This window comes from Mauremys mutica, chromosome 13, assembly GCF_020497125.1.
Source record: "Mauremys mutica isolate MM-2020 ecotype Southern chromosome 13, ASM2049712v1, whole genome shotgun sequence".
Classification (NCBI taxonomy): Eukaryota; Metazoa; Chordata; order Testudines; family Geoemydidae; genus Mauremys; species Mauremys mutica.
The window spans coordinates 26524010-26542561 of NC_059084.1; the positions used below are offsets into that span (position 1 = coordinate 26524010).

Here is an 18552-nt window from a genome sequence, read left to right on the forward strand (position 1 = left end):
TGCATGATCTGACCTCAGTCCAATTTCATCTGTTTGTATTGCTAATACAGCTTTTGTTAAAGCAACTATATAAAAAACTCTCCTCTTGGCAAATGGTGCATATCTATGTGAAATTTCACCAAGAACCATACCAGGCTGTGTTGGCTCAGGCCCAGCTGATAGCCACAGAGAGTAGCAACAGTAGAAGCAGCAGCAGGGCTAAGAATTCTTTATCATTTCAAAGGCTGATTTGACAGACAAATCCTCCTCGGCTTCCAGAATTAAAGGGACCCGAACATCTCATTTTAGACACAAAATTTAGATTTTGTGGGTTTCCTTTTTTTAAATAACAGAGGTGCGGGGAGGCATAAAATCTGACACACACAGAAAGGTCTCCATAACTTTGTTTTTCTTTGAGTGTCCTAGACCCTAATTATAATAGGCCCGTGGTAGGGAATTGAATTAGAAAATGAAACTAACTAGAAAGATAAATGAAACTGACTAACCTAGTTTTATTTTCCAAAGTGTGTGAAATTCCAAGAAAGAAAGAAAGAAAGAAAGCTTAGTATATTCCAAGGATCATAAGGGAGTTAAGTGCCTGCATCCTGATACTTTGAGAATCTGAGCTAAAAAAGGACAGAGACTGCAAAGAAGATTTGCTTCAGACCATCCTTTCTTTCTAATAATCCTTTCTTAAATTGTAAGCTTTTTGGGGTAGGGACCAGCATTCTGCTCTGCATTTGTACAGCACCCAGCACATTGGAGTCCTGGTCCAGCACTGGGGCTCCTAGGTGCTCTGGTAATAAGAATAATTAATAACTTTGCCATCACTGATATTGTTGCCTCGGGGCCTGGATCTTGTCTCACTTTGCACAGGGTGTAACCTCCATTCACTTCAGTGGAATTACTCCTGATTTACACCAGTATAAGCGAGATCAGAATCAGGCCCTATTTTTCTATTAGAGTTTTAATTACTAGTCATTGAATATATCTCTATTCAGAGTCTATGTCGCCAAAGGCTGGACTCCCTTTTGCATGCAGAAGAACTGAAGGCCCGATGCTTGTGCCTGCACTTTGCAGAACAGTTTGGCCATGACTATGTCCATAGCCCGAAGAGAGAGGTTTGCATCAGTCCAGTGCAGGCTCCAGTACTGGATGTGTTCGAGGCTTTGGCCGGCTCATGGGAGCAGGCTGGCTAGAGGCCGGCTGAATGCATATACCTCATTTTAACTATATTCATTTCAAGCTCTTACTCAAGTGAATCTCCCAGTGATGCCCAAATCCAGGCAAGAGTGGCCTGGCCAGGCCAAGGAAATGGGCAGAGCGCTGGGTAGTTCTGCTTGATCTGGGTGGGGGTATAGTCCACAGAGGGGCAGGGGAGTCACTGTCCCTCCGGACTGCACCTTCCCTCGCCCAAAGCCAGGTTACTGTCAGGTGGATCTACCTAGCCACAGAGTTACTGGTCACACTCCTGCCTGTCCACCCCCACCTCCACACTGACATGCATTAGGCACACACACACCAGTTCTCTGTGATGTGCCCAAAACCAGGCAGTGGAACCTCACCAATGGGGGAACAAGTCTTGCCTCAATGAGTCATGCTAGACTGAGTCAGAGCGTCAGGATAAGCCCTTCGTTCTGCATAATACTCCTTGGCATGTGTGTAGGTCTCTATGCTTTACAGAAGAAGACAAGTCTCAATAATCCAACTCTACAGATGCAGCCAGTGAGGGCTCGTGATTTGCCCAAATTGTGCAGCAGGCCAGAGGCAAAGTCAAGAACAGAACCCACATTTCCTAAATCCCGAGCTAATGTTTTATGTGTTCTTAATTTCACACCTGCCATTTGGATAATGCTGTTGAATGCGGTAGTGCAATTACCTCTCCACAGATTTGCTAAAATTATGTGAAAAGCTCAAATAACCACACTCAGAATGATCTCTGATGTCCCTGGATTAGCTGCAGGGCTAAGGGGGGTGGGAGTGTGAGTGGAGAGAGCGCCTTTAAAACTTTCAGTTCTTTGGATTAGATTTACAGAACGCTGCCCTCGAAAAAGTATTTATTGTGGGGCCGAGGCTACCCTGAACCTGGAGAGCGTGTATGATGGGGAAAAGAAGGCAGCATGATTCATTGGAGGGGAAGAACAACACAACTTATCAGTTTCCGGGAATTCCACTTACAGCTAAGAAAAATGTGCCATCTTCACAGGAACTATGTGTGACAGGAAAGGACAAACCATTCCCATCAAAAACACAACAACGGTTCAGATAACTCCTGCGAGGATCCACACAGTGGAGCTTGATTCCACTCTAACGGTGGTGTTAAATTGGGACCTTCCTTGCAGGCAGCGGCGTATTATCACCTAGGCCAACAAGGCCTCGGCCTAGGGTGGAAAATTTGCAGGGGCGGCAAATTTGCTCGCACCCCCTCCCCAACTCCACCCCTTCCCCAAATCCCTGGCTCACTTCCTCCCCCAGGCGCGCTGCACTTCCCTCCTTCCACCTCCCTCCCAGGCTTGCCGCGCGAAAGTGCTGGGAGGGAGGGAGAAGCGAGTAGCGGCACTCAGAGGAGGCGGAGCAGAGGTGAGCTGGGGCCCGCGGGCGCGGGGAGTAACCCGGGGGGGGGGCGGGAACCGCTCCCGGCCCCAGCTCACCTCTGCTCCACCGCTGCCATCCCCCGAGCGCGCCACAACTCCCCTTCTCCCCCCTCCCAGGCTTGCAGCACGAAAGCGCTGGGAGGGAGGGAGGGAGAAGCGAGTAGCGTCGCGCTTGGGGGATAGCGGAGGTGACCTGGGGCCAGCGGATGCGGAGAGTAACTCTTCGGGGGGGGGGCAGAGAACCGCTCCCTGCCCCAGCTCACCATCACTCCACCCCCACCATCCCCTGAGCGCGCCACAACTCCGCTTCTCCCCGCTCCTTCCCAGGCTTGCCGCAGGGGAGCGGAGGGGAGCTGGCGCGCGTGCGGGGGGGGGGGAAGAAGGGGGGCGGCAATTTTTGGAGGGCCTAGGGGCGGCAAATTTGTTAATCTGCCACTGCTGGCAGGACAGTGGGGTGTGTAACACATACCACACAAAGAGACAACTTTTTAAAAAAAAACCCTCAAACAAATAAAGGAAAGCAAAGAGGCAAATGGGACCTCAACAGGAGAGCTCTGGAATACTGATTCTCTGGGCCAATATTTTATGGCTCTGTGCTATCGCAGGGGCAATTTTATTTAAATCAAAGCAACTAAATAAATAAATGAAAAATACCTGATTCCAGAGTGGGCAGAGGAGGGAAATATGAAAGCCACAGAGAATGTGTGGCTCCCAGAAATCGTTCCTTAAAGCAAAGCTTCCATCTGGTTCTCCAATTCATTGTTTATTTGGCTAAAGCGAAATGTGAACCTTGGGGTCAAGAGCATTACATTCAAACTCCTCTCAAGTTAGCTGGTTCCTAAGCAGCGAGCAGCAGCCTTCTGTTGTCGTGTTAGCAACGATCAGGTCCTAAACCCAGAGAGACTTTTATCTCCTTCAGAAGGAGGGAAGAAGCTCTGATGCATCAAGGCACTTCAGGAGAGGCTGCCATTTTGGAATTTACTTAGCAGTTAAGGAACACCAGCTGGGAGAGCAATACAGCAGTGCACAGACAATCCAGGAAGTTTCTGGAAAGTGTAGGGGACAATTTCCTGGTGCAAGCGCTGGAGGAACCAACTAGGGGAAAAGCTCTTCTTGACCTGCTGCTCACAAACAGGGAAGAAATAGTAGAGGAAGCAATAGTGGATGGGAACCTGGGAGGCAGTGACCATGAGATGGTCAAGTTCAGGATCCTGACACAAGGAAAAAGGGAAAGCAGTAGAAAAGAGACACTGGGCTTCAGAAAAGCAGACTTCGACTCCTTCAGGGAACTGATGGGCAAGGTCCCCTGGGAGAATAACATGACGGGGAAAGGAGTCGAGGAAAGCTGGCTGTATTTCAAAGAAACCTTATTGAGGTTGCAGGAACAAACCATCCCGATGTGTAGGAAGAAAAGTAAATATGGCAGGCGACCAGCTTGGCTTAACAGTGAAATCCTTGCTCGTCTTAAACACAAAAGAACCGCTTACAAGAAGTGGAAAATTGGACAAATAACCAGGGAGGAGTATAAAAGTATTGTTCAGGCATGCAGGTGTGAAATTAGGAAGGCCAAATCACACTTGGAGTTGCAGCTAGCCGGAGATGTTAGGAGTAACAAGAAGGGTTTCTTTAGGTATGTTAGCAACAGGAAGAAAGTCAAGGAAAGTGTGGGCCCCTTGCTGAATGAGGGAGGGAACCTAGTGACAGAGGATGTGGAGAAAGCTAGTGTACTCAATGCTTTTTTTGCCTCTGTCTTCACAGACAAGGTCAGCTCCCAGACAGCTGCACTCTGCAGCACGGTATGGGGAGGAGGTGACCAGCTCTCTGTGGAGAAAGTAGTAGTTCGGGGCTATTTAGGAAAGCTGGACGAGCACAAGTCCATGGTGCCGGATGCGCTGCATCCGAGGGTGCTAAAGGATTTGGCCGATGAGATTGCAGAGCCATTGGCCATTATCTTTGAAAAATCATGGCGATCGGGGGAGGTCCCGGATGACTGGAAAAAAGCTAATGTAGTGCCCATCTTTAAAAAAGGGAAGAAGGAAGATCCAGGGAACTACAGGCCAGTCAGTCTCACCTCAGTCCCTGGAAAAATCATGGAACAGGTCCTCAAGGAATCAATCCTGAACCACTTAAAGGAAGGGAAAGTGATCAGGAACAGTCAGCATGGATTCACCAAGGGCAAGTCATGCCTGACTAACCTAATTGCCTTCTATGTAGGGTGACCAGACGTCCTGATTTTATCGGGACTGTCCCGATATTTGCTTGTTTGTCCCGCGTCCCGACCAATGTTAGGTCGGGACACTGGACAAACAAGCAAAGGCTCCGGAGCCCGAAGGGCTCGCGCCCTCCCCTGCCCCGACTCCGCCCTCTCCTTCCCCCATTGGATCCTTCCCCAAATCCTCGCCCCCATCCCCGCCCCCTCACTGCCCCATTGTCTCCCTCCCCAAATCCCCGCTTCTTTCCAAGCATGCCATGCCCAGGAGACTCAGGGGAGTGCGGGGCCGGGGTGAGTGTGAGTCTGGCCTGGCCCCGAGCAGGCAGGACTCGGGCGCGGTACCTGGAGGGAGAGTAGGGGGGCGGCCCATGGGGCTAGATGGCAGCTGTTCTCCCCACCTGGGCAGGGGACTCGGGAGCAGCCGCTGCTGCAGCTCCCACTGCTGCGGGGGGAGGAAGTGGCCAAGCACGTGGCGCTCGGCGGCTGCGGCTTTGGTGCCCGGACCCGAACCCCCCGAGCCCGGGCCTGCTGCGGGGCAGCGCGCACACTGTGCTCAGCCCCTGGCCAGTCGCGTCTGGGCTGGCTGCCCAGCTGGTGCAATCCCATGGCGGAGGCATCGGCAGCCCAGTCCCGTTCGTTCCCCTGCAGGACCCGAGCGGGATGCGGGGGGCTGCTGCCCCCACTCCGAGGCCGCCCGCAGGATTGCACCAGCTGGGCAGCCAGCCCAGACGCGAGTGGCCAGGGGCTGGGTATGCGCAGCGTGCGCGCTGGGTCCCCGCAGCAGGCCCGGGCTCGGGGGGTTCGTGGGCGCCAGAGCCGCAGCTGCCGAGTTTGGCCAGCGGCCGCTTCCTCCCCCCGCGGGAGTGGGAGCTGCAGCAGCGGCTGCTCCCGAGTCCTGCTGCCCAGGTGGGGAGAACAGCCGCTGCCTGGCCCCGCAGGCCATCCCGTACTCTCCCTCCAGATACCGCGCCTGAGTCCTGCCTGCTCGGGGCCAGGCTGGACTCACACTCACCCCGGCCCCGTGCTCCCCTGAGTCTCCCAGGCCTCCCTCCAGCGCTTGCGGAGGGAGGAGGAATCGGGGGTGGGGGATTTTTTTTTTTTGTGCTCTGCCGCCATTTTTTCCCCCTCTGCCTCCGCCCCGCCCCCCGCGTCCCGATATTTGACCTGGGTGATCTGGTCACCCTACTTCTATGACGAGATAACCGGCTCTGTGGATGAGGGGAAAGCAGTGGATGTACTATTTCTGGACTTTAGCAAAGCTTTTGATACAGTCTCCCACAGTATTCTTGCCAGCAAGTTAAAGAAGTCTGGGCTGGATGAATGGACGGTAAGGTGGATAGAAAACTGGCTAGATGGTCGGGCTCAACGGGTAGTGATCAATGGTTCCATGTCTAGTTGGCAGCCGGTATCAAGTGGAGTGCCCCAAGGGTCGGTGCTGGGGCCGGTTTTGTTCAATATCTTCATTAACGATCTGGAGGATGGTGTGGACTGCACCCTTAGCAAGTTTGCAGATGACACCAAACTGGGAGGAGTGGTTGATACGCTGGAGGGTAGGGATAGGATACAGAGGGACCTAGACAAATTAGAGGATTGGGCCAAAAGAAATATGATGAGGTTCAACAAGGACAAGTGCAGAGTCCTGCACTTAGGACGGAAGAATCCCATGAACTGCTACAGACTAGGGACCGAATGGCTGGGCAGCAGTTCTGCAGAAAAGGACCTAGGGGTTACAGTGGACGAAAAGCTGAATATGAGTCAACAGTGTGCCCTTGTTGCCAAGAAGGCTAATGGCATTTGGGGTTGTATAAGTAGGGGCATTTCCAGCAGATCGAGGGATGTGATCATTCCCCTCTACTCAGCACTGGTGAGGCCTCATTTGGAGTACTGTGTCCAGTTTTGGGCCCCACACTACAAGAAGGATGTGGATAAATTGGAGAGAGTCCAGCGGAGGGCAACAAAAATGATTAGGGGGCTGGAGCACATGACTTATGAGGAGAGGCTGAGGGAACTGGGATTGTTTAGTCTGCAGAAGAGAAGAATGAGGGGGGATTTGATAGCTGCTTTCAACTACCTGAATGGGGGTTCCAAAGAGGATGGATCTAGACTGTTCTCAGTGGTAGAAGATGACAGAACAAGGAGTAATGGTCTCAAGTTGCAGAGGGGGAGGTTTAGGCTGGATATTAGGAAAAGCTTTTTCACTAGTAGGGTGGTGAAGAACTGGAATGGGTTACCTAGGGAGGTAGTGGAATCTCCTTCCTTAGAGGTTTTTAAGGTCAGGCTTGACAAAGCCCTGGCTGGGATGATTTAGTTGGGTTTGGTCCTGCTTTGAGCAGGGGGTTGGACTAGATGACCTCCTGAGGTCCCTTCCAACCCTGAGATTCTATGATTCTATGATTTATACCCAAACTAATAACTATCCCTTTAAGGAACGGATGGGGAAGTGGTTCAGTGGAAAGCCTGACCCAAAATCCAGCAGGTGAACACCACTGAACTGGGGGAAAGTTCAGATTTGCAGCCAGACCCAGCTCTAGTTCAGATAACATAAAAAGCCTCCTCAAAAGAAGGATGGACCGAAACCTGAATCAGATCATTTGGGAGATTCATAGATATTTGGCTGCTGTCGTTTTCCTTACATTTTGATTTTGCTCAGCCTTAGCAGTTCCAGGAACCATCTGGGACTTAAATCTATTTAGTTTATCCCAGAGAAGTTTAAGAAATGACTCGATGATGGTCTATAAGTACCTAAAAGGGGAGGAGATTTCTGATAGTAGTCTGCTCTTTCATGTGGCAGACATAGGCAGAACAAGATCCAGTGGCTGGAAGTTGAAGCTAGACAAATTTTAGACTAGAAATAAGGTGCATATTTTTAATATTGAGGGTAATTAACCATTGGAGCAACTTACCTAGGAACATGGTGGATTCTCCATCACTGGAAAACTCTTTAAATCTACCTTAGGTAATTATATAACCCCCATTAGCATAGTGTGTGAGCACCTTGCAGTCTTAGCTGTATTTATCAACACAACCCTGGAAGATAGGAACATACTGTTATCCCCATTTTACAGATGAGGAACTGCGGAGCCGAAGTGACTTAGGCACTTAGGAGTCTAGGGCTATACCTACACTACAAGTGCTGGAGCGGCACAGCTGCAGTTACACCACTGTAGACACTTGCTACAGCTACAGAAGGGGGCTTTTCATTGCTGTAGTAAATCCACCCCTTCAAGAAGCAGTAGCCAGGTTGATGGAAGAATTCTTCCATCAGTCTAGTGGTGTCTACCCATCAATCTAGTGTTGTCTACCCTGGGGCTTAGGTCGCTTAACTGTGTCAGGAGTATTGAATGTTTCACACCCCTGAGTGACGTAGCTAAATTGGCCTAAGATTTCAGTGCAGACTAGGAATTAGTGTCATTGAAAGTCAATAGGGTTTAGGATCCTAAGACTGGGGTTCACAAGAGGGACTCAGGCGTTCAGCACTCAGTGCCTAACACTTAGATGTGTGCACCATGCTGGGAATCCAATAGGATGCAGGAGGAGAGTTAAGCACCTAAGAACGGGATTCGCAGAAGCCAGCATGCTGAGCAAAGAGCTGCCTAGGCTAGCCAATGGGAAATGCCAAGGAGAAGGGTGTGGCCTAAAGGAACCGCAAAGTAGACTTAGATGACTATGTCCAGGCCAAAGGGAGGTCCCCAATCTGCGCTCAGGATTTACAGCTATAAACCTTCTCCTGGAATTAGGAGAAATTGGTGGGTGGAAACTGAGTTAAAGGATGACTGCCAAAAATACCGCAAGGGAGTGCTTTACTTATCATTCGTTTAGATATATTGGTGCCATGTTTTCCCACGTTGGTGCTGGGTTCCCTGGCCTCCTAATACAGTTTTCCCTGGTTTCATATACAGGCTCAGTGCTTGAGGGAGGGGAAGTATTGCCTGGTAAGGGGACCCAGGGAAGGTTGTTAGTTTTCTCAGGGTCCTCGGTAGGGGGTCAAGCTGGTGTGTGGGTTAATTTTAAGAGGAACCACTAGACATTTGAACCCAGCCCCTGCTGCTCCCGACAACACTTGGCATTAGGGATACACATGTAACAAAATAAGCAGTTCTCCATTAGCAGCCATTCGCAGGTAAGGAGACAAGTGTTCAAAAAGCCCAGGACTGGAAATGTGTAGCTGATCTCAGTTATGCTGGTGTAACGTCATTGAAGTCAGCGGAGTTACTCTGGATTTACACTGGTGTCACTGAGATCAGAATATAGCCCTGGGAGTGCAGACACTAAACAATCAGTGTCGCATACAAGGTCTGACTGGCTGTATGTCACAAAAATGTATAGGGCCACATCCTTATCTGGTGAAAACTGGCATGGCTCAGTGGAAGTCAATGAGGCGATGCTGATTTGCATTGGCCGAGGAGCTGACCCATGCACAGGAAAGGGGTACATTTAATGAATTACCCAGAAAAAGACAGTGGAGTTGTTTTCTCTATTTTTTCACACATTTCTTCAGATTTTCAAGATACTCCGGGCTCTAGTTCTGATACTATGAGAGATCAGCCATCTGTTTTGGAGTCACTAAAGTCCTTTTAATTAAAGAAATCAGCATTTGGTGCCTGTAATTAAGTTCTGGTGTTCCTTCTGCCTCGCAGTAGAAAGGAAGCCTCGTGCATTCCCGTTTTGGCCATATGCCCCGATGCACAATTTGAATGCTATTTTTATGGTGATCTCACACTGGCTAACCAAGTGGTGCTATTATTACTGTAAACACCTTGGAACAGGAAGCTTCTGGGATTTGAGTTATCGACTTAGCAATCTCACTCGGCACATCTAGAGAGCCTTTCCCCCAGGGAGCAGAGGGCATAGGGCCTGATTCTCCTATTGTGCTGTCGGAGCTTCGGGAGTTCCTTCTGACATACACTGGGTGAGAGGAGGGAGAATCAGACTGATTGGGCGAGATTCACCATGATGCAAACTGCACTCCCCACCAGCAGTGAGACCCCGCTGTCCTTTTAAGGGTGGCAAAGCTGCTTCCACTGTCGCTCTAGATGGTGAGTTTCAGTTTCAGTGGGCACCTGGGGCTTCATAGGCACCCTACGGGCAGAGGGTGGCATGAAAGAGGCACTGAAACAGCAGCACATCTCCTGCTGCCCTTACCCATGTCCCTTCACTGCCCAGCACCTCCCTGAAGAAGGGAAGGTTTGGCCACTTTCCACCACTGCAGCTCTCTTCCGTGTCTGTCACTGGGGCCCTGCTGCTGGGTTCATGCTGGTAGGAGCTGGAGTAAATCGTGCTCATTCATCAGCGAAAGCAGACCTAACTCCAGTGCGTGAGCCAGGGGCCAGATCCAACCCTCCATATTGAGGGGAACCTTCCATGAATTTCAGTGGCGTTTGTCTGAAAGACAGCCAGACAGAGGCCTGAGCCCCATTTTAAAGAGAAACTAAGCACCTGCCCCCAGGCGAATTGAAGCAATCGGAGTATTTCCACTGACCTCAGTGAGCCTTTAGACACAGAGAAGTAGAGTGACAAGCCCAAGCTAACACAGGAAACTGATTACAAAGAAGGGAAAATAACTAAGGGCTCCTGAGTCCTCATCTCTGGTGTTTTAACCAGTCAACCACACTACTTACTGCTTTCGTAGTGATGATGTTTCTCTGAGAGGTCCTGTACAAACGTTTTGTTATTTTATTATTTTTAACAAGTGACACTTCACAGGGCCACAGCTTTAGCTGAGGGGAAATTCTGCCCCAACGGGGAAACATCTCTCTTACCAGCACTGCACTGTTAAAGCCAGCCTGGCATGGGAAGAGGTTTATGAGAGAATTGCTAATGCAGAGATTTCCTCTTGCTTCCCAAGAATGCACTTCTCAGGGTGTCTACACTGCAATTAGACACCTGCTGCTGCCCGGTGTCAGCTGACTCGGGTTCATGGGGCTCAGGCTAAGGGGTTATTTAATTGTGGGGTAGATATTTGGGCTCAGGCTGGAGCTGGGGCTCTAGGACCCTGTGAGGTGGGATCATGTGTGGAATCTGGCAGCCTATGATTAGAGCTGTTGCACTAAGAAGCTGGAATAGTCACTTTGCCCTCGGCTGGAAGCATAAAGGAATAGTTTGTGACTAGATGGCGCCTCGTCTCAGCAGGCAGGAAGTATCCTGCTACAGCATGAGCTTCCTGTTCAGAAGCCTAGAGAGAGATCCAAATGCATCCTGAGCAGAGGGCATGGAAGGGAACACAGAAAGCCAGTTGCCTGCAGACAAATGATGAAGAGGGGAGTGAAATAGATCCAGGAACCCATTCCAGACCTGAGCCCAGACACTCCCTATGTCGCCAACTGGTTTATATGATAACGGGAGCAATTCACGAGCCAAATTAAGGGCAACATCTCGTCTCTGATGCTCCACGGCGTTGCTCCACTTTTAAGATGATGCAATTCCATTGATTCAACGAGATTCTGAGCTTGATCCTCTCCCCCCCCACCCCATTACAGCAGTTTTAAACGGATGTAATTCCACTGATTGGAGTTACAGTAACATAAAACTGGAGTAGTGGAGTGGTAAAAACAGATACAGTATAAAATCCAGCACTGGGACCCAAGAGACCCAGATTCTGGTCCTGCCTTTGCCACTGGTTTTCATAGATCATAAAGGTCCCTTCTGGCTTTAAAATCATCTAGTCTGACCTCCTGCACTACATTGACCATAGAACTTCGCGGAGGGCATGTCCACATGGAGACTTACCGTGCAGCAAGCTGGGGTGTACGTCTACAGGTTCCTGGTGTGGGCCCTGCTGCTGTGCACTGGATACATCCCATCTTGCTGTGCAGAAAATCTCTATGTAGACATGCTCTGAGTGATTCTTGCATGAAGCTCATATCTTACGGTTGAGCTAGAGCATATTTTTAGAAAGAGACACCCTATTTTGATTTAAAGCCTTCCACCATGTCCCTAGGTAAGCTGTGACCCTTATTTTAAAACATTTGCACTTTATTTCTAGCCTGAGTTTATCCAATTTCTGCTTCCAACCGCTGGATCTTGCGCAAGTCCCTAGTTTGGTCCTGTGCAAGTCACTACCGCTCAGTGCCTCAGTTTCCCCATCAATACAATGGGGATAATAATGTTTCTCTAAGGGCCAGGACCTCAGCTGATATAAATCAGCATATTAAACTCAATGGAGTGATGCCGATTTGCAGCAGCTAAGGATTTCACTGTATGTATTTTTAATGGGCTCCTTGCCATAGCAACTCACAGAGGGTCTGTGAGGCTTAAGTCACTGGGGTTTGCAATATGCACTGCGGAGCTACTGAAAAGGAGAGTGTTACCGGTGTGATAGCTGACCCTCACTAAGCCCTGGTCACCTGGGTGTGCAGCAGCAAGCAGACATTGGACTGGCCTAACTGGAGCTCCTGCAACAGCTGATTCAGTTCAGGCCCATGTCTGGGTAGTGCCAGGAGCGCACGCTTGCCACCCAAATTCAGTTGAAAGGGCCACTGCTGTGACACCTGACTAGGCAGGGCTAACATAGGAGCCTTTCTTTACGCAAAGACCTCTCTTCCTTCTTTCCCTCCCTGTCCCCACTCTCTGCTCCTTCCAGGCCTTACAGATCTGCATTAGGGGGTTATGAAGTGAATCTTCTGGTCGTGCTTCCACCATGCATGGAAAATAAGAGCAATGCAGGGCGATACATAGTGCTGTCCCGCTGATTAGCTCCTGCTGTCTCCACAATGGGAACACCTGCCTTCCTAGCTCAGCGGGCACGTGGCAAGGAAAACAAAAATCTCCAGGAACAAGAAAGCCACCAGGATGACGAGCAGCAGAGCAAGCGCCACCCCAATGGAGCGGTCCTTGGGCTGCAAGCATGGCCAAAAGGCAAGCCAAGCCTCTTTTCTCCCCATCCCTCCCCAGTGGGACTGTCAGTTCATTCCCTTCCCCAGCTGGATCCTAGTGGTTTGCTTTTTTCCATGATGTATGACAGCTTGGCATGCTCATATATCCAGCGAGCAGGCTCATTTATACAGGGTTTGAAAAATAGATGGGGTATGAAGAGCAATTTGGTGTTGTAGCAGAGCGCTGTCCCAGTTGAGGTGTCAGGGCATGTGATTAAAACCCTTTTATGGGAAATCGATATTTCACTCATTATAACATTCATTCTCCTACCTAAAAAACATCAAGATGGACTTGTAAGATGGTGCACTACAGACACACACACACACACACACAGGTTTGTCCATTAGGAAGCCCAGTCCCCTCAGCATTTATTTCCATTTCCTAAGCAGACACACAGGTAAATCAAATGGTAACAGGATTCTTTCCTAACAGGCTAGTAATAGACTGGAGCAGGTACGCACTAAGCCCACTAACTGTAAGATGTAACGTCCCCCACTAGAAATATTGGCCCAGATCCTCAGCAAGATCCTGGCCCAGGGGAGCCCAGAGCAGCTCAGGAGAAGGGATTCAGAGGTGGCCATTGGATTCCCCAGATTCTGGCCCTGCTGTGTGCCAGGCTGGTCCCTTAGGGTAACTTAGAGCAGCCTGAAGATTGCTTTGAATCACACCCACTGTCAATGGTCTCAGGGCTCATGTGACAGCTGTGCTTCACAGGAGAACAGAGTCGCCCCTATGTCATAGCAGGGATGGAGTCTCTCGACTACTGAAGAATCTTGGTGAGTGAGGAAGGTTCCCCCAATGGCTGGTTAAACTGGGTTTGTGGGCAGAATGCGTGGGCGGCATGGCAGGAAGTGGCTCCACCACACCCCAGGAGCTGGGGTTTTATTAATAACAGTAAATCCCTTCGAAATTTACTGAGGCCTTTTTCATCTGAGAGGTTGTTTTACTTCCCATACTGTGATCCATTAGTACTGAAACCATAGCAACAGAGTGGATTGTACTGCTAAAAATGGGGTGGAAGCAACAATCATCATCTGTGCATGTACCTGTAAAGCTGGCTTGTCTCAGTTCTTGCAAAGACAAAAGATGTTTAGGTTTGAAGTGCTTGTATGTGTGGCAGGGGCAGGAACACCTTCTGTGTCCCTGGACATGTCCCTTAATCTGTCTGTCTCAGTCTCATTTTCTGTAAAATGGGCTCTGGGCTGAACCCTCCAGCCATTCCTCGGGCAAAACTCTCATTGATTTTCATCCCAACCAGCCCAGCTGGAAACTCAAATGTGCACTGCAAAAGCGGCCTCAAAATTCCCACCAGCATCTCTGCCCTCATCCCGAATCTCATGCTCCACTTCAGTGACATTTTCACTTGTGCTGAAAATGCTGTGCAATTGTGCACTCCATGGGCTGCTGGGTATAGTGCATGCATACGGCATGTTGACACAAGGAGTGTTGGGTTAACTCAGCTTGGAATGTTGGGTTCTAAATGGCTTGTGCAATTATACTGTTTTTTCTATGAAAAAAATGGCCTTTAAGTTTAAACCTTTTAAAAAAATCCATCAGGAAGATCAAGGAACAGCGAATTTGGGGAGTATAAAGAAATTGGCAGTGCCCCTTATAAGAGTGTTATAGGATGAATTGCACGTGAGAGAGTTCGAGTACCCATAAAACCAGCTACTGTTTACACATGGATCAATGTCTTCGCTTTACATTGAGCTGGTGATGTGGGAGGAAAAAAGGTGATTCATGAATGTTTTTGTAAATAAAAGTGACATATTAAACGGATTATTGTTATTTATTAATTGTATTGTGGCAGTGTGTAGGAGACCCAGTGGATTCTCCAGATTTTGAAACCTAGACTGGATATTTTTCTGAAAGATTGAAGGAATTACTTCAAGGAAGTTCTCTGGCCTGTGTTATACAGGAGGTCAGACTAGGTGATCACAGTGGTGCTTTGTGGCCTTATAATCTATGAATCATGGACCAGGAGACCAGTGTTCTAGGGGCTGCAAACACAGAACAAAAGATGGCCTGGACCTCAGAGAGTTTACTTATTACGTACGAATCATGAAAACTGAGATGGCTGCTGGGCATTTATGAAAATGGCAAGTCCCCACAATGGAATGAATTGTAGTAGGGACCCTTATTTGTCCTGGAAAGGATGCTATATGTTATTCCGCTGTGTAAAGTACTCCAGCCACAGGACACCAACCACACAAAATGAATAGTCAAAGTTGATCAGCAACTAGAGGTGGCCTAAAAAACCCAAACGTGGTGGTGGTGGGGAGGAGAGAGCGGATATCACATTTGTTTGGATTTTTTTTCCTGATTTTCTTTCAAAATTTGGAATGTCAAAGCTCAAAACATTCCCACCAGCTTAATATTAGTTTGAAAATGGGGGGAAATGTTTGTGATTCTGTTTTAATTTAATTCCTGTGGGTTTTTTTAATTTCAGATTTCTGCAAAATTTCAAAACTCAAAGAACTTTGACCAGCGTTGTGAATAACCCGTAGTTTGAGCATTATGTTTTGATGCAACTAGTTGGTGAAAATATATGAGTTGTACCCAATCCACTCAGAGGAAATCCAGATGAGTGAATGATCCTCTACACTCTGTGGAACGAGTGGGATCAGAAAAGGAATCCTCGTACACAAATGGGCAGCTATTCAGTTATTTCTGGACAATCTACTTCACAGAGAAAGTAGCTGGAAGAGTAGGGACTGGACTAAATAGCTACAGATAGCCAGCTCTGACCTACATCTTATCAGATGTTGATCTGTGCTGTGCTATCTTCCAACTGCCCATATGCTGAATCAGTCTCGCTGTTGCAATGTCTTTACAAAAAATAAATGTGATCGAGCAAAGGCATCCATAAAAGAAATAAGAATGAAACAATGTGTCAGATTTCCAGGGGAGACTAACACTGCCCCAAAATAAATGACTCTATGTAGGACATTCTTCAGGCAAACTCTATCTTAACATTTATGCCCCGGGGGGTGGGGAGGAAATCTTCCAATCACTGTGACAAGGAGACAACCAACCTTTCTCTGATCTGTCATTGTCATCATATGGGGAAGTGTGGGTTTGTGGCCCAATCCTCAGGTTTAAACATCCCTAGAGAATTTGCCTCATGGACTCGCTTGCACGTCAGGTTCAACCCTTATTCTCCATAATTAAATCATGTGCATTGCTGGGGGCAGAGTTGTTTCCTGGGGTTTGGACAGGGATGGAAACTAGAAGCTGCTCTGAGGTGAGCTGCATTAGAGAGTCAGGCTATGGCTCAGACATTCGGAGGTTGGAAGGAAGGGAGTGCCAAGGTGGGTTGCATGGGCTGGAATGGGTGTGGGAAACTGTCTGATTTGAATGCAGGGGGGACGAGGGCTGGTTTTGCAGGGGACGGGATAGTAGACTGGGAAGGAAGCCTATGGGAGGGGCAATGGAAACTGAGACTGGGAGTTGGGGAGGGGGAATTGTGACTGGCTGGTTAAGGAGACTGGAAATGGGAAGGGGAGACTGGGACAGAGAGTCTGGTTGGGGGAGAGCAGGACTTGCTGAGCAAGGAGACTGGAACTATAATGATAAGCATGGAGAGTGAAGACTGGCACTAGGTGAGAAGAATAGCACTGGGACAAGGAGCGGGGAAGATACTGGGGCCGGTTGGAAGGGATGGGGCAGAAGGCGAGAATGGTTGGAAGAATTTGTGCTCACTACAGCGCACTCCCCTGCAGAGCCTGGGTTGGAACCCAAGGTTCCTGAATGTCACCTTTCCTCCGCTCTCAGCAAGTGTCTGTGAAACCTAGTGGCAGAGGGTCTGATTCCCCTCCAGTGCTGGTCCACAGAGAGGATGACAGCCTACTACTGCTATCAGTTAAATCCATTGGATTAAGTAGCAGAGGTCTTTGTGATGGATCTAAAGGTTCCAACCCTGCTGATGTCCCACAGGGGTGTCAGAATGATGCCACATGGTGAAATTTCTGGATTTTTTTTTTCAGTTTTCTTTTTTAAAGCCCTACATAAAAAATAACTACATAAAAAGAACATCATGTTGTGCATCTGCATTATGATACAGTCAGTAATTGCATCCTGACATACTGTTTTCTCCACAGTTCACTCTTTGTGGGTTTTTCTTGTGAATGCAAGGGCTTGTCTGCTGTGCGTGGAGACCTGAGATCTTGTTGTAAGGTCAAGTGTTTGCTCTGGTGTCCCCAGAAACTATATTTTTCCCATTGCCCACTACAGTGCAGTGAGCTGTGTGTCTACCTGCCGTCCTCCAACCCAAAGGTGCAGGGGTGATGGAACCATTTGTGTAGTGGGAGTGCAGGGAGCCACTGAACCAAACTGTAAACCCTGCATATAAGTGAAACCACTTCAAGCCAGGGGGTGCAGCAGCACTCCCAGCACCCCTAGTTCCAGCACCTCTGCAAAGGTGTCTGCATTTTGGTAGTGCAAAGGTTCCCATCTGTGAGCACATACTTTTGGGATCATGAGTGGTGTGATATAAATGCAAAAGATTATTCTGTTCATCAGCAATAACATAAATTCCTTGCTGCGTTAACTCAGGTCACCCAGTGGCAAAAGCCCTCATTGCCCTGTGCATGTCTCTGGATTTCACTCAGGTGCTCTGGGGTGCTGCTGTGGAGGAAGCCGATTGCCACTGCCTCTCATCATGTAGGCAGCTTTTCAGGAGTGCATGTGTCTGCCCCTTGGGAACTCCTGGAGCACTCTGCACGAGGGGGGGGAGAGCGCCTCTCCCCCAGACCAAGGAAGACGAGGAGCTTCCTCTGCCCAGACAAATCCTGCTCTGAGAGAAGGCAAGGGATTGGGATGGGTCTCATTAATTTCAAGAACCCTCTTAAGGGCTGGGGTAATTTCACATTCAATTACTGTAGCTGGGAAAGTGAGGAGATAAGCTTGTTGTACAGGTGCTTGAAAGGGTTCTAAGATCCTCCAGGTGCATGGGCTGTCTGCCTCCCACTCCATCTCTGAGCAAATAAAATGTCAAGGGGGCAGACTAACCTGAGGAAACTTTGCCATGCTCCCTCCAACCCCTTCATTCCGAATGCACCTCCTGGATCGCAGGTGGTAATTAAAGCAGCGAGGGACCATTGACGCTGGCGTCTGAAATATTAAGTTGTTTAAAGCAGCTGTGAGTGTTCCTAGGGAGCGTGGGAGGTGGGGGGATGATGGTGCCCCTGTAATTTCAAGGTCTTTGCTTCATCCACTTAACAGCAACAAAAACTGTGCAGGCATATTAAGGATTCTGACAATTTATTGGCTACTCAGCTATCAGAACCTGGGTAATTACTCAACCTCTCACCTCTTTGTTGTCTGGAAACATTTGTTAACAATTAAGCACATCTATCTAATTTCTCCCAGTTTGCTGGAATAAACACATTATGTTTTCCAGGTTTGAAGAGAACAACGGCCATCTGATTAGTGGTCCCTCACCCCTTGAATTTAAGATTTGCTAGCTTGGTATTGTCATCCTGTTTCTAAATGCTTATGGAGCCATGCCGCTTTCCAGCACAAATGGGATTGGGGCAGGGGGAGGAGGGTTATTTATTGACCTGGTTTCACATTCACACCCATGGCCTCGTGGATTAATGTTAAGCAGGCAACCTGCTTTTTAGAAGAGTTAAACCCCAAAGCAGGCCTTTCTCCTGGGCTCTCCAGGGGAACACAGCTATTGGGGTCCCTTAGTACTCTTGGATCGGAAGTATCTTGACTGATTTGCATGTGCATTTTGGAACTGTAGCTCTTTGCATGCGGCTTTTAATAAGCACTACAAAAAAGAGATCAGAAATGGTCCTTCATACCATACATCTAACAAGTGATGGCAAGAGACCCGATGCAGTCATATGTCAGAAATCCAACACATTGCAGAAAGCGAACGCCTTTCTG

The 18552-nt window shown here is 48.8% G+C and overlaps 1 protein-coding gene across 4 annotated transcripts in view; it reads right to left on the minus strand.

Moving 5' to 3' along the window:
• RALY (RALY heterogeneous nuclear ribonucleoprotein) overlaps positions 1–18552 on the minus strand; it is a 222734-nt gene that overhangs the window by 88674 nt on the left and 115508 nt on the right. For 2 of the 4 annotated variants that reach the window (XM_044984560.1, XM_044984559.1), the window contains exon 3: positions 17668–17769. The exons of the other annotated variants lie outside the window; for them this stretch is intronic. In XM_044984560.1, coding sequence (XP_044840495.1) covers positions 17668–17757 — 90 coding nt within the window. In that variant the 5' untranslated portion in view covers positions 17758–17769. The remainder of the gene's footprint in view (positions 1–17667; positions 17770–18552) is intronic. 4 annotated transcript variants of the gene reach the window in all.